Source organism: Heterocephalus glaber, unplaced genomic scaffold (genome assembly GCF_053883595.1).
Source record: "Heterocephalus glaber isolate CG9 unplaced genomic scaffold, H.glaber_assembly_v1.0 deba00001509, whole genome shotgun sequence".
Classification (NCBI taxonomy): Eukaryota; Metazoa; Chordata; class Mammalia; order Rodentia; family Bathyergidae; genus Heterocephalus; species Heterocephalus glaber.
Genome location: NW_028258325.1, coordinates 45,396,438 through 45,410,474, shown reverse-complemented (window position 1 = coordinate 45,410,474; position 14,037 = coordinate 45,396,438). Strand labels below are relative to the sequence as shown.

General features: G+C 36.0%; 1 protein-coding gene across 2 annotated transcripts in view; it reads left to right on the top strand.

The window, feature by feature from the left end:
* The window catches only part of Pdcl2 (phosducin like 2), a 40,283-nt gene extending 26,466 nt beyond the window's left edge, over positions 1–13,817 (top strand). Inside the window, exons 5-6 of one of the 2 annotated variants that reach the window (XM_013073943.3) lie at positions 2,146–2,354; positions 13,658–13,817. In XM_013073943.3, coding sequence (XP_012929397.1) covers positions 2,146–2,354; positions 13,658–13,809 — 361 coding nt within the window. In that variant the 3' untranslated portion in view covers positions 13,810–13,817. Of the gene's footprint in view, positions 1–2,145; positions 2,355–13,620 lie in introns of both variants that reach the window. The other variant, XM_021262257.2, reaches the window with a different exon arrangement.
* The last annotated feature ends 220 nt before the right edge of the window (positions 13,818–14,037 follow it).

The window sequence follows — 14,037 nt, the reverse complement described above, 5'->3', positions numbered from 1 at the left end:
AAGCTAAGCTCACTGGGTCAGTGAGCCTAGTGGTTCAGCTTGATACCAATCTTGTCACTGGTTTTTTTTTTTATCAAATCTTACATTTATATTATTCATATTCCCAAGTTTATATTTTGAACTTTCAATATATAACTTGTCTTGTTTAGCTTTTTCCTCTATAAACTGATATATACATGACCTAAAATTAGAAGATTTCTAAGAATTTCATTGATGCTAGGGATGCAAAGGTAAATTAAACATCTGTGTTTTCTATTACATAAATTTTAATACAATACAAGGAAAAAAATATAAAGTCTTTTAGGTGCCATTGTTGAAGTCTACAGAGTAGAATAAAGGCACTAGAGATGAAATAGTTAAGTTCTACCTTTGGAGAAGGAAGTATGGAAAATTCTTATGGTAACTGATTCTTGGTTTTGGATTTAAAAAGAATGAATTCCCCAGGTTTACAGGGTTAGAGGGAGTACAACAGGATGAATGGGTTATTTTAGAAGGAATATGCAGCTTGAACAAAGGCACAGAAGTATGAGGTATCATGGTGCTTTGGAAGGCTTTATGTAATTTGATCTCCCTCAGGCACATGGTGCAATATGGATTCAAATAGAGAATAATACTGGAAAAATAGGCAAGGGCCAGGCCATTGAGACCCTTGAAGACCCCACTGCAGAATCCAGACTTTATCCTGAAGGCAGTGAGGAGCCACTAAAGGATTCTGAGTTTAGGGAAACAGCAAAATCTCAGGGTTACACAATTAGATTTTCATGCTGAGCTCTCTTTGTAAACAAGTCAAGGATCAATACAGACAATGAGTCTGTAAACAGAGATTTATTGTAATCTGATATAGCTCAGATAAGAAAGGAAAGGAGTAAAGCAATGGGTACAGATGGATATAAAATGAGGAGATGGAGTCAATATGACTTGATTACTGATCAGACACAATGGAAGAAATGGAGATTTGGGGCCTGAGTGCCAACCTAATAAAATATAGATCAGATTTTTTTTTTTTTGATGGGGAGGAAGGGAGATGAAATTTATCAGCTGTTGATGTCAGGACGGTTAGGATTGTCCAGTGAATGTGTCTGGATTGAGAATAGGGTCCAGGACGTAATTACAAGGAACATCTACATTTGAACAAAGACAGAAAGAAGTCACAGGTTAAAAAAAAAATCAATAGAAAGTGTTATTACAGAAACCAAAAGAGGACAGCATTTCAAAAATAGAGGTAAGAGAAACACTCTTCCCCTTCCCTTTTGAAAAAGGGCTGAGACTAGAAGGAAAGAGAGTAATTATTAGAAGGGGAGGAAGGGTTGTAAGGGCCTAAAAATAAAAACTCTAAGATTTATTAATTTAAATAAACTTAAAATGGGAAATGAGTCTTCGGAGAAGGAACAATGAGAAAACAGAAGTGTGAAGCAGAATAACCAAGTACCATAGGGAATGTAAGGGCTGTGGAATAAAGTAGAGGTGGTGAGATTAACCCTAAAACAGGTTATCTATGAGGGACATAGACTAGGAGAAAGGGGACAAATTGGAGAATGGGTATAATTTAGGGAATTAAGTGATTAAGCAGGAAAAGTTGGAGGATTTGGTCATATTTTTAATCAATTTTTAATTTCTGATGAGAAATAATTCTGGAGAATGGGGACCAGGAGGTGACATGGAATGGAATGCTAAAGAAGATGAGGCTGAAGTTTGTTAGAGTCAAGAAAGTCAAGGAAGTCTGAGATGAGGAACTTTGGATATGATAATCTCATTATGTAGAAATAAACTTGTGAACTTTATTTCAACTAAAAACTCAAGAGGCTTCTTAGAAGTATGCAGTTTTTTTGTTTTGTTCCGTGTCCTACCTATGGAAACTATAATGACTTAAATTGGTAATAATTTGAAAGTAGTTTGCCTAAGTAAGGCATTAGACTCCCGTGATAGCTACCTTATTTCTAGGATACAGTGGTGTTTCCAATAAGAACCAGAGGATTGTACATACAATTTATCAATGGTAAAGGTAACCATAGATGATGATTAGGATATGCCTTTATATAAAAACTAGAGATATATTATTTTTATGGAGGTGTCTCACTTATTTTATTAGACTGAAGTGAGTAGTCTGTTTTAAAAATATATTATGTGTACCATTTTTCTTTTTAGCATCTCAATGTGTTTGTTGGTTAATCAGCATCTTAGTCTCCTAGCAAGAAAGTTTCCAGCAACTAAATTTGTTAAAGCCATTGTGGATAGCTGTATTCAACACTACCATGATAATTGTTTACCAACGATTTTTGTTTATAAAAACGGTCAGATAGAAGGCAAATTCATTGGAATTATAGAATGTGGAGGGATAAATCTCAAGCTGGAAGGTAATAATTTTTAAAGTTTGTTTATAAAAATAAGAGGTGAAAACTTCTGTAGTTTGATAAGCATCATCAAAGTTTATTTCCTTAAAAAAATGTTTTTTTTCCTTGCTTCTAGTCTTTTCTTGAATGCCTCCAGAATAATTTTCCTACACTAATATTTTTGTCATACACTCTTCTACTTAAAATCTTTGGTAGTTCCCTGTCTAAAATAACTTAAAATTTTAGAATTTTGTGTTAGGGTCTCAGCGTATCTTTCCAACTGTATTTCTCATTGCCTTGTAGTGTCTGCTCCAGCTAGGGTGGTCTTTAGCCACACCTCCAGACATACTTCATACATTTGTGCTATTATACTTTGTATGCATTCTTTTCTTGTACCTAAAATTCCCTGCCAGTCTTTATTCTCTATCCAAACCCTATTTCTATGTGTCTCCTCTTGTTCTGTTTTGTAATCTTGGACTAATTAATAATCTATCTTTATCTCCTCTACTGAACTTCTGTAGAATATATTATCTAAACCACTCATTTTTATTTATTCAAAAGTTATCCCACTTTTATTGATTCATCAATTCTCCTTGCATCTCAACTTCCTAATAAGTGCTGGGACCACATCTCCTATTATTTCCTTTCTCATAGCACCCAGCACAAGACTGTATATTTCTACTATGTAATTATTTTTAGTTCCTAAATTTTTGGTTTATTCATTTCTTTAAACTATTTAATCTATGAAGCTGAAAATCTTTTTATCTTACTATCATGCTAAAGCCATAATGAATGGCTGTTTTTCAACAGCTATTCTTTCACTCTGTCAATACCCTTAAACTGTGTGGCTTTACTAAGACCAGAATAGTTGATTCTCCTTTTCTTTTTTAGTCTCTAAGGCCCCTCCTTGGTTCACCACCTTGTTTTTCTATCCTGGACTTCATCTTTTTAAGTTAAAAATTAATACACAGAAATTATTGTCTTACCCATGAAATGATTACTGTCATACTGTCTGGGTATTACAAAAACACCGTAAACTTGATGGTGTTTATAGAAACATTTTCGCAGACCTGGAGGCTAAAAAGCCTGAGTTAAGGTCCTAATGGATTCAGTGTCTGGTGAGGATCTGTTCCTTAGTGACTTCTTCCACATTTTCCCATGATGAGGGAAGCAAACAAGCTCCCTTAGGGCTCTTTTGTAAGGGCGCTAATCCCACGCATGAGAGCTACACTTTCATAATCTAGTTACTTCCCAAAGACATACTTCTTAATGGGGTATACAAACATTTAAAACCAAAGAGGTGTCAAAAAATGTGTAGCTCACTGGTAGGACACTTGCATAGCATCAATCACCAGCACTGTAAAAAAAAAAAAGAGGTGAAGATTTGTTCATGTTTATTTATTTGCTCACATTTGAAAAACATATTCTAAATATACTTGAAGTTGCCTGCCTTTCTATTCTCAGTCCTATTCCTTTTCCTGCTTCCTTAGAAGCATGAATTTAATATGCATCCATTCTTTTTTCATTCCTTTTTTTTGTATTATCAAATAAACCTTAACTTATTTATCTTCTATGTACTGATAGAAATGTGGATTATTTCCAGTTTTTCCTTTACAAATTATTTTGCTGTTACTATCCTTGCACCACTTTTGGAAATTTCTCAAGGATTTATAGGGAATTGTGGGATTTTAGGGCTTTCAACTTCACTAGATGGGTGACAAATTGCTCTATAAATGACAGTACCAATTCATCTTCCCATCAGCCATCTATGAGAAATTCCATTCACCCACATTTTCACTAGGTTTTGTATTATTCTGTTATTTTTGTCAAGCTGATGGATATGAAATGGTATCTTGTTATTAAGTTTAGATTATTAGTGGGGTTTTAAAATATATATTGGTCATTGTACTTTCCTAATTGTTTATATGCTTTGTCCATTTTCCAGTTGTGTTATTTCACTGATTTATAGATTATATATGCATGAGTGTATATGTGTATATGTGTGTAAAGTTTTGGATATTGCTTTTATAATATTGCTAATATATCTTCCAGAATAATACAGTACCTTACCATTGTGTGTGTGTGTGTGTGTGTGTGTGATGCTGGGGGGATCAAATCTAGGACCTCTGAAGTACTAAATATGCTCTGCAGTTGAGCTATATTTCCAGCCTTAGTTTGCACTTTTTTTTTGAGACAGGACAAGGTCTTAAAATTCAAACTCCTGAGTTCAGGCAATCTTCCTGCTTCAACCTCCCTAATACAGGCATGCACCATGACACCCAGCTTCGTTTTGACTGTCATACAAAAGTTACAATATTGGCATAGTCAAAATTATTAATCTTTTTTTTACTTTTTATGCTTTCTTTTTCAAACACTTCCATATTTCTAAAGTGAAAAAGATAATTCTCTACATTTTCTTAAATAGTTTTAAAGTTTTTTTAAACTTAGGTCTTGAATAGCATTGGTATGATATAAGGAATGAATCTGATTTAATTTTTTGTAAGAAAGTGCAGTTATTCCAACCCCACTTATTAAAATTTCAATTCCCAGATATTTTTGAAATTTATTTTTTAACTGGTAAAATACATGAAACATAAAATTTATCATTTTAACCATTTTAAAATAGTTTAGTTGGCCTAAGTAATTTCATATTTTGCAAACAATCTCCATACTTCTTTTCATCTTGTAGAACTGAAACTCTACACCTACTAAACAACTCCCTAGTCCCTTCATCCCTCAGTCCCTGGCAACTACCCTTCTACTTTTGTCTTTCAGAATTTGACTACTCTAGATACTTCATATAATTGGAATCATACAATATTTGTCTTTTTGTGATTTTTCATTTTGTATAATACCTTCAAATTGCCTTCATGTTGTAGCATGTATTATAATTTTCTTTCTAAGGTTAAAAATACCAAATTTTGTTTATATATTCATCTGTCGATGGATACTTGGGTTGCTTTCATCCTTTGGCTATTGTGAAAAATGCTGCCATGAACAATGTCCAAGTATGTGTTGGAGTCCTTGTCTTCACTCTCCTGGAAATTTACTGAGATAAAGGATTTCTGAGAAGTGGTAATTCTTGTAAGGAATTGCCATGCTGTTTTCCATAACACCTGTGTCATTTTACTCTCTAACCACCAGTGCACAAGGGTTCCAATTTCTCTACATTTTTTGCCAACACTTGTTTTTACTGTCATCCTAGTGGGTTTTAATATTTACTGCACCATTTTAACAGTTTTAAAATGCTTGAATGTTTCTGAAGTCTCCTTTATATTCTACTGGTCTTTTTGTTTAGCTCTAGATTTCATACAGCACTGTGCAATTACTATGACAATAATTATCTCTAGTAAGTCTTTTTCAAAATTTCATGTAACTTGGAACTAGTCAAGTTCTGTAAAAAAAACCTTGTTAAATATTTATTAGAATCAAATTTATAGGTTAATTCTTGGTTAAGTGTTACTGTGTTGCTGTCTATGAATGAGATATATCCTCTCATCTTTTTTTTTGAGGCAGGGTTTTTTGTTTGTTTGGTTTTGTACCGGGGATTGAACTCAGGACCTTGTGCTTGCAAGGAAGACAGGGTTTTTGCTATGTAGTTCAGGTTGGTCTTGAACTCATGGGATCCTCCCAGCTTGGTCTCCTGGGTGCTGGGGTTGCATGTGTGTGCCACCAGGACTGGCTTATCCTACCATTTCTTTTGGTCTTCCTTTATGTTTTTAAAGTATATTTTGCAATTTTCTTCACAAATGCTCTGCTCATCTATATAGTACTTACAATAAATTTAAACAAATGTAAACTTGTGAGGATGTGGGATTTGGGGATATCAACTTCTTTTTGGTTATTGGTATGTAGGGCTTTCTTTCTTGGACATGGTTAGTTAGGATCTAAAAATTTCCTCCAAAGGCTCCGGTGTTCAGAGGTGGGGCTTTTGAAAGGTGACTGGATCATGAGGACTCTAACTTAATCAGTGGATTAATCCATTCACAATTTAGTTGCATTGTTAGGAGGTAATGGAAACTTTAGAGGCAGGGCCTAATTGAAGGGAGTGAGTCATGGGGGCATGACTTGTCCCCAGCCCCTTCCTCTCTGGCTCTTTCTCTCTGCTCCCTAGTTGCCAAGAGGTGAGTTTTCCTCTACCACACCCTTCTGCTATGCTGTACTGTTTCACCTTGGGCTCAGAAACAGTGGCGCCAGCAGAACAATGGAATGAAACATTTGAAACTGTTAGCCAAAATAAACCTTTCCTTCTTTTAAACTGGTTTTGTCAGGTATTTTGTCACAGCAACAGAAAGCTAACTGATATATTTTAGTAATTCATATTTTCTTGAAATTCTCCCATTAAAGTTTTCAAATGTACTGGCATGTTCTTTCTCCAAAGTAGTCTCAAGTCCTTTTAAATTCTATGAGTGTCTGGTGTTCCCATTTACTTACATCTTTATGATATCTTAGCATTGTTAGTTTTGCATGTGGATTTTTTTTTGGTAGCCTGATGGATAAGAAATGGTATCTGTCATTGTTTGGTTATGTCTCATGTAAATTCTTCATCTTACGTGGTTTCTTTCCCTTTGTATGAACATTTTTGCCTGGGCTGTGTCTAAGGCATTTTCTTCATTATACTTCTCTTTCTACTTTCCTTTCTGCTTCACTGTTCTTTATATATATATATATATATATATATATATATATATATATATGAATTGGTACACTTTTTAAAATTTAATTTTATTGGCACATTTTAGGTTTACAGTATAATGACATTCATCATTGGAAATTTACGCCTTTACATAATCTCTCTTGGTTTTTATTTTTCCCCATTCCCATGCCCTCTCTTCAACACCTCCATTCCTCCCTATTTACAAAGACTTTGTTTCCATTTTTTCATTTTCTCATATTAATTCAATTCCCTTCTTTCCTTTCCCCTACCCTTCCCACTTCCTCTTCCCCTTCCCTTCCCACTTCCTCTTCGCCTTTGCCTCTTTTCTTCCTATTTCACATTATCCATTATATCTTTTAGTCCTTATTTACACTTTCAGTTTCTCACACCAGAGAAACTATTTGGTATTTACACATGTGTGTCCTATTTATTTCACTTAAGAGTATTGCCTCAATGTGCATCCATTTAGCTATAAATGTCTCTAATTTCTCATTTTTTGTGGCTGAGTAGTACTCAATTTTATTTAAAAAGCCACATTTTCTTTATCCAGTCTCCAGTTGATGGGCATTTAGGCTGCTTCCAAGTTTTAGCAATTACAAACTGTGCTGCTATGAACATGGGTGCACATATATCATTGTGGTATGATTCTTTTAATTTTGGGGGGAAGATCCCCAGCAGGGGAATAGCTGGGTCACATGGGACTTCCAGACCTAGTTCTTTGAGGTATCTCCATTCTGATTTCCAGAGTGGTTGCACCAGTCTACACTCCCACCAGCAGTGGAGCAGGATTCCCCTTTCTCCACAGCCCTGCCAGCATTTGTTATTGGTTGATTTCATGATAGCAGCCATTCTTACTGGGGTGAAGTAGAATCTCAGTATTCTTTTCATTTTCATCGCTCGAATGACCAGTGATGTTGAACATTTTTTCATATGTTTATTTGCTATTTCTAATTCTTTGTCTGAGAAATGTCTGTTCATTTCAGATGCCCATTTTTGGATTGGGTCTTTAAATTTAGGAGGTCTGCCTGTTTTAAGTTCTTTATAGATTCTAGACAGCAGACCTTTGTCTGAGGAACAGCTGGTGAAAATTTCTTCTCACATTGTGGGTTGTCTCTTCACTCTGTTAGTGGTTCCTCTTGCTGTGCAGAAGCTTTTCAATAAGGAGAGGTCCCACTTGTTGATTATTTGTGCTAGTTCACGGGCAACTGACGTTTTGTTCATAAAATATTTTCCTACACCAATGTCTTCAAGAGTTCTTCCTAAACTTTTTTCCAGCTGGTTCAGTGTTTCTGTTTTAATATTTAGATCTTTAATCCATCTCAATTTTAGTTTAGTGCATAGTGAGAGATAGGTCTAGTTTTAGTCTTTGGCAAGTAGAAACCCAATTTTTCCAGATAAAGAGGGTATCTTTCCTACAGTGAGGGTATTTAGCCCCTTTGTCAAAGGGTATTTGACTCATCTTTGTCAAAGATGAGGTGGCTGAGTATGTCTGGAGTTGCTTCTGCATCTTCTAATCTGTTCCACTGGGCCTCAGGTCTGTTTCTTTGATAGTACCACGCTGGATTTTGTTGTTGTTTTTTTATTGCAGTAGCTTTGTAGTATAGTTTCAAGTTGAGGGTTGTAATATCCCCTGCTATGTCTCTGTTACCTAGAATTCTTTTGCTCCTCTGGGTCTCTTCTTGTTCCAAATGAATTTCTGGATTGTTTTCTCAAGGTCTGCAAAGTATGCTGCAGGGGTTTCAATTGGGATTGCATTGAATTTATATAGCAGTTTGGAAGTATGGCCACTTTCACTATGCTGATTCTTCCTAGCCAGGAGCAGGGGATGTCTTTCCATTTTCTGATATCATCTTCAATCCCTCTTTTCAGAGTGGTATAGTTTTCAGAGAAGAGGTCTTTGATTTCTTTTGTTAGGTTGATTCCTAGGTATTTCAGTCTTTTGGGTGCTATTGGGAAAGGAATTGTTTGCCCTATTTCTTTCTCAGTGAGTCTGTTCATGTAGAGGAAAGCTATTGATTTTTGTGTGTTGACCTTGTAACCAGCTACTTGACTGAATTTGGTTATTAAGTCTAGAAAACTTTTGGTGGTGTTCTGGGGTCTTCTATATAGAGTAAAATGTCATCTGCAAATAATGACAATTGGACTTCTTCATTTCCTGTCTTTATTACTTTTATTTATTTCTCTTGTCTAATTGCTGTGGTTAATGTTTCCAAAACTATATTGAACAGGATTGGTGATAGTGGACATCCTTTTCTTCCTTATTTTAGTGTGAAGGGTTTCAGTTTTTTACCATTTAGTATGATACTGGCTGTTGTTTTTTCATAGATGGCTCTGATCAGATTGAGGTAGACACCATCTATTCCAATTTTTTGTAGGGTTTTTACCATAAATTCACGTTGGATTTTGTCAAATGCTTCTTCTGCATCTATTGAGATGATCATATGATTTTTGTCCTTGGCTCTATTGATATAGTGTATTACACTGATTGATTTGAGTATGTTGAATGATCTCCACATCCCTGGGATAAATCTCACTTGGTCAGGGTGTATGATCTTCATGATGATCTTCTGCATTCTGTTTGCCAGTATCTTATCAAGGATTTTTGCATCTATGTTCATTAGTGAGATTGGCCTATAGTTCTCTTTTTCAGTTGGGTCTTTCTCTGCTTTGGGGATCAAGGTGATGCTTGCTTCCAGGAATGAATTTGGGAGTATTGCTTCCCTTTCAATTCCATTGAAGAGTTTAAACAGTAGTGGCAGCAGTTCCTCTCTAAATGTCTTGCAGAATTCAGCAGTGAAGCCATCAGGACCTGGGGTTTTCTTAGGTGATAAGTTTTTAATTACATTTTCAATTTCATTGGTTGATATTGGGTTGTTCAGAATTTTTAGGTCTTCTTAATTCAACTTTGGTAATTCATATGTATCTAGGAATCTGTCCATTTCTGCTGTGTTGTCCATCTTATTGGCATATAGGTTCTGGAAGTAGGTATTGATGATCCTCTAGATTTCTGCTGGGTCCATTGTAATTTCACCCTTTTCATTCCTAATTGCATGGATTTGGGCCTTTTCTTTCCTTTTTCTGACAAGGTTGGCTAAAGCTTTGTCAATTTTGTTGATTCTTTTGAAGAACCAACTCTTGGCTTCATTGATTTTTTGTATCATTCTCTTAGTCTCCATTGCATTGATTTCTCCTCTGATCTTTATAATTTCCTCCCTTGTATGAGCTTTGGGGTTGTCCTGCTCTTCTTTTTCTAGAAGCTTGAGGTTCAGCATCAGGTTGTTTAATTGGGCTCGTTCTGTTTTCCTAATATGCATATTCACTGCTATGAATTTCCCTCATAAGACTGCTTTCATTGTGTCCCATAGATTCTGATATGTTGTATTGTCATTGTCATTTAATTGAAGGAACTGTCTGATTTCTTCTTTAATTTCCTCTGTGACCTATTGGTTATTCAGAAGTGTGTTGTTCAATTTCCATGTGTTTATGAAGTTTTTTGAGTTTCTTTTGCTATGGATCTCCAATTTCATTGCACTGTGGTCTGATAATATACAGGGGATAACTTCAGTTCCTTTGCACTTACTTAAATATGTTCTATGAGTGAGTATGTGGTCTATTTTGGAGAATGACCCACGTGCAGTTGAGAAGAATGTGTATGCTGATTTTGTGGGGTGGAAGACTCTGTAAACATCTGTTAAGTTCATTTCTTCAAGAGTTCGATTGAGTTCTAGTATTTTGTTGCTTATTTTTAGTCTAGTTGATCTATCTATTTGTGACAGTGGGGTGTTGAGGTCCCCCACCACAATTGTATTAGTGCATATATGACTTTTCATGTCTGTTAGTATTTGTTTCATATAGTTGGGTGCACTAGTGTTTGGTTCATAGATATTTATGATTGTCATCTCTTCCTCTTGGATTCTTCCCTTTACAAGGATGTAGTGTCCTTCTTTGTCTCTCTTAATCAGTGTTGGTTCGAAATCTACTTGATCTGCAAAGAGGAGAGTTACTCCTACTTTTTTTTGTTTCCTGTCACATGGAGTATTGTTTTCCACCCTTTAACTTTCAGTCTATGAGTTTCATTTTGAATTAAGTGTGTTTCTTATATGCAGCATATTGTTGGATTTTGCTTCTTGACCCATTCTGCCAGTCTATTTCTTTTGATTGGTGAGTTGAGATCATTAACATTGATGGTTATAGCTGAAATGTATTGACTTATCATTGCCATGACTTTTTCTTTTTGTTGGGTTCTCCTCCTTTACATTTAATTTCTTGTTGCGTCAGATGGGTTCATTCTGCTTTGCTTCCTGGGGTTGTGATCCTCAATGTCTGTTCCTAGGATATTGTGTAAAATTCTTTGGAGTGCTGGTTTGGTATTCACCAAGTTCCTAAGGTGCTCTTTGTCATGAAAGTATCTTATTTCTCCATCCATTTTGAAAGATAGTTTTGCAGGGTACATCAATCTGGGTTGGAGGCTGTTTTCTTTTAGGGCTTGGAATATGTCACTCCAAGCTCTTCTTGCCTTGATGGTTTGTGTTGAGAAGTCTGCTGTGATTCTGCTGGGCTTTCCTTTGTATGTGATTTGTTTCTTTTCTCTGTTTGTGGAACTTTGTTCTTCTATTGAGTTTCTGGAATCTTAAGTATTATATGCCTATGTATAGATTCTTTTTGATCAAGGCTATTTGGAGTCCTATATGCCTCACTTATCTGTATGTCAAGTTCTTTTCCCCTGCTTGGGAAGTTTTCTGCCATTACTTCTGTGAAGAGTTTTTTTATGTCATCTGCACTCTCTCCTGTTTCTTCTTTGACTCCAATCAGTCTTATGTTATTCTTCTTTGCATCATCTAGCAGCTGCTGGATTGATTTCTCATGGTCCCTTATAATTCAGAAGCAATTTTTCTTTTCCTGGTCACTAATTGAAATCTTATCTTCTATATCTGAAATTCTGTCCTCACATTGGCTCATTCTGCTGTGTAGACTTTCAGTGGAGTTTTTTATGTCCTGGAAATCTATTTGCATCTGTTTTATGGATTCCGTTTGTTTCCTATGTTGGGATTCCATCATGTTCCTCAGCTTCTGTCTAGATTTATTAATCATGTCTTGCACTAGGGGCACAATTTCTCCTGTTATCTGAGAAATTATTTCTGATTTCATTTTTTCCAGATCCTCTTTTGTTGCCAGTTCAGTGGTCCAGGTGGTTGAGTATGAGAGTGCTCCATCTCATTTCCCTTTGGGGTTGCTCTAGGTGATCTGGAAGCCTTGTTTTGAGACTTATTTATGTGTCTTCTCATTTCAACAGGGGGGTGGGGGGTGCTGTTGGCACCTGCACAGCTGACCTCCTCTGAACTGGGAGAGGTGGGCCAGGGGCTGGGAGCGGCGGGATGGATGGTGGCCCAGAAGCCCATTCCTCTGGGCCAGGAGCGGTGGCACAGCAGCTCCAAAGCCCCTTCCTCTGGGTCAGGAGTGATGGGACAGATCACTCCAATCTCTTCTTGCCTTGAGGGTTTGTGTTGAGAAGCCTGCTGTGATTCTGATGGGCTTCCCTCTGCATGTCATTTGTTTCTTTTCTCTAACTGCTTGTAGAATTTTGTTATTTTGGGTTTCTAGAATCTTAACAATTACATGCCTATGTGTTGATTTTTTTTTGATCAAGGCTAGTTGGAGTCCTATATGCCTCACTTGCCTATATGTCAAGTTCTTTCCCCTGCTTGGGAAGTTTTCTTCCATCACTTCTGTGAACAGTTTTTTTGCATCATCTGCACTCTCTCCTGTTTCTTCATTGACTCTGATCAGTGTTATGTTATTCTTCTTTGTGTCATCTAGCAGCTGCTGGATTGATTTCTCATGGTCCCTTACAATTTTAAACAAATTTTTCTTTTCCTGGTCACTAATTGCAATCTTATCTTCTTTATCTGAAATTCTGTCCTCACATTGGCTCATTCTGCTGTGTAGACTTTCAATTGAGTTTTTAATCTCCTGGAAATCTGTTTGTATCTGCTTTATGGATTCCATTTGTTTCCTATGTTGGGATTCCATCATGTTCCTCAGCTTCTCTATTTTTTAATCTGTGTCCTCTCTAAATTTATTAATCATGTCTTGCACTACGAGCACAATCTCTGCTGTTTTCTGAGAAATTATTTCTGATGTCATTTTTTCCAGATCCTCTTTTGTTGCCAGTCCAGGTGGTTGAGTATCAGAGTGTTCCATCTCGTTATCCTTTGTGGTTGCTGTAGGTGATCTGGAAGTCTGTTTTTGAGGCTTGTTTATGTGTCTTCTCATTTCTACCTGGAGAGGGGGTGGTTGCTGCTGGCACCTGCGTGGCTCACCTCCTTGGTTCTGGGAGCCATGCTAAGGTGGCCCGGAAGCCTCCTCCTCTGCACTGGGAGCAGTGCTCGCTTCACTGTTCCTTTCCTAGCTTCTTGACTTGAAGTTTTAAATCATTTATTTTCAATCATTTAAAAATAAACATTTTAAACATAATTTCACCCTTTAAGTATAACTTTGCTCTGTCCAATATGTATTCTGTTATTGTAATACTCTGTCATCCATTTTTAAATACATCTTCATTTCTACATTATTTTTATTAGAGCTAATTTGTTTCATATAGGTGATAAATTCCTCTTTGTATTTTTTTCCAAGATTTTTATGCAGCTTGATGATGGGTTATCTATTGCAGAACTTGAATGGAAGCTAGCAGAAGTTGGAGCAATACAGACTGATTTGGAAGAAAATCCTAAAACAAGCATTGAGGATATGATGGCATCTTCAATTAGAAACACTTCTATTTATGATAATGATAGTTCCAACAGTGATAATGATAACAAATAGAAATATTCAATAAATACCTTTAAAGTATATGCATACTGCATGTTTTACTATTGCTTTTATATTCAGAGATTAGGAAATTTATACATTTTCATTTCTATACTAGAATTATAATTTATATGTCCTCTTAAAGTTTTTCAGTTATTTCAGAATATTCATTGCCTCTGACAAAACCAGAATTTCTACTAATTCCTTAAATTCTGTGACTTATTTTCTGACCCATATTGGACA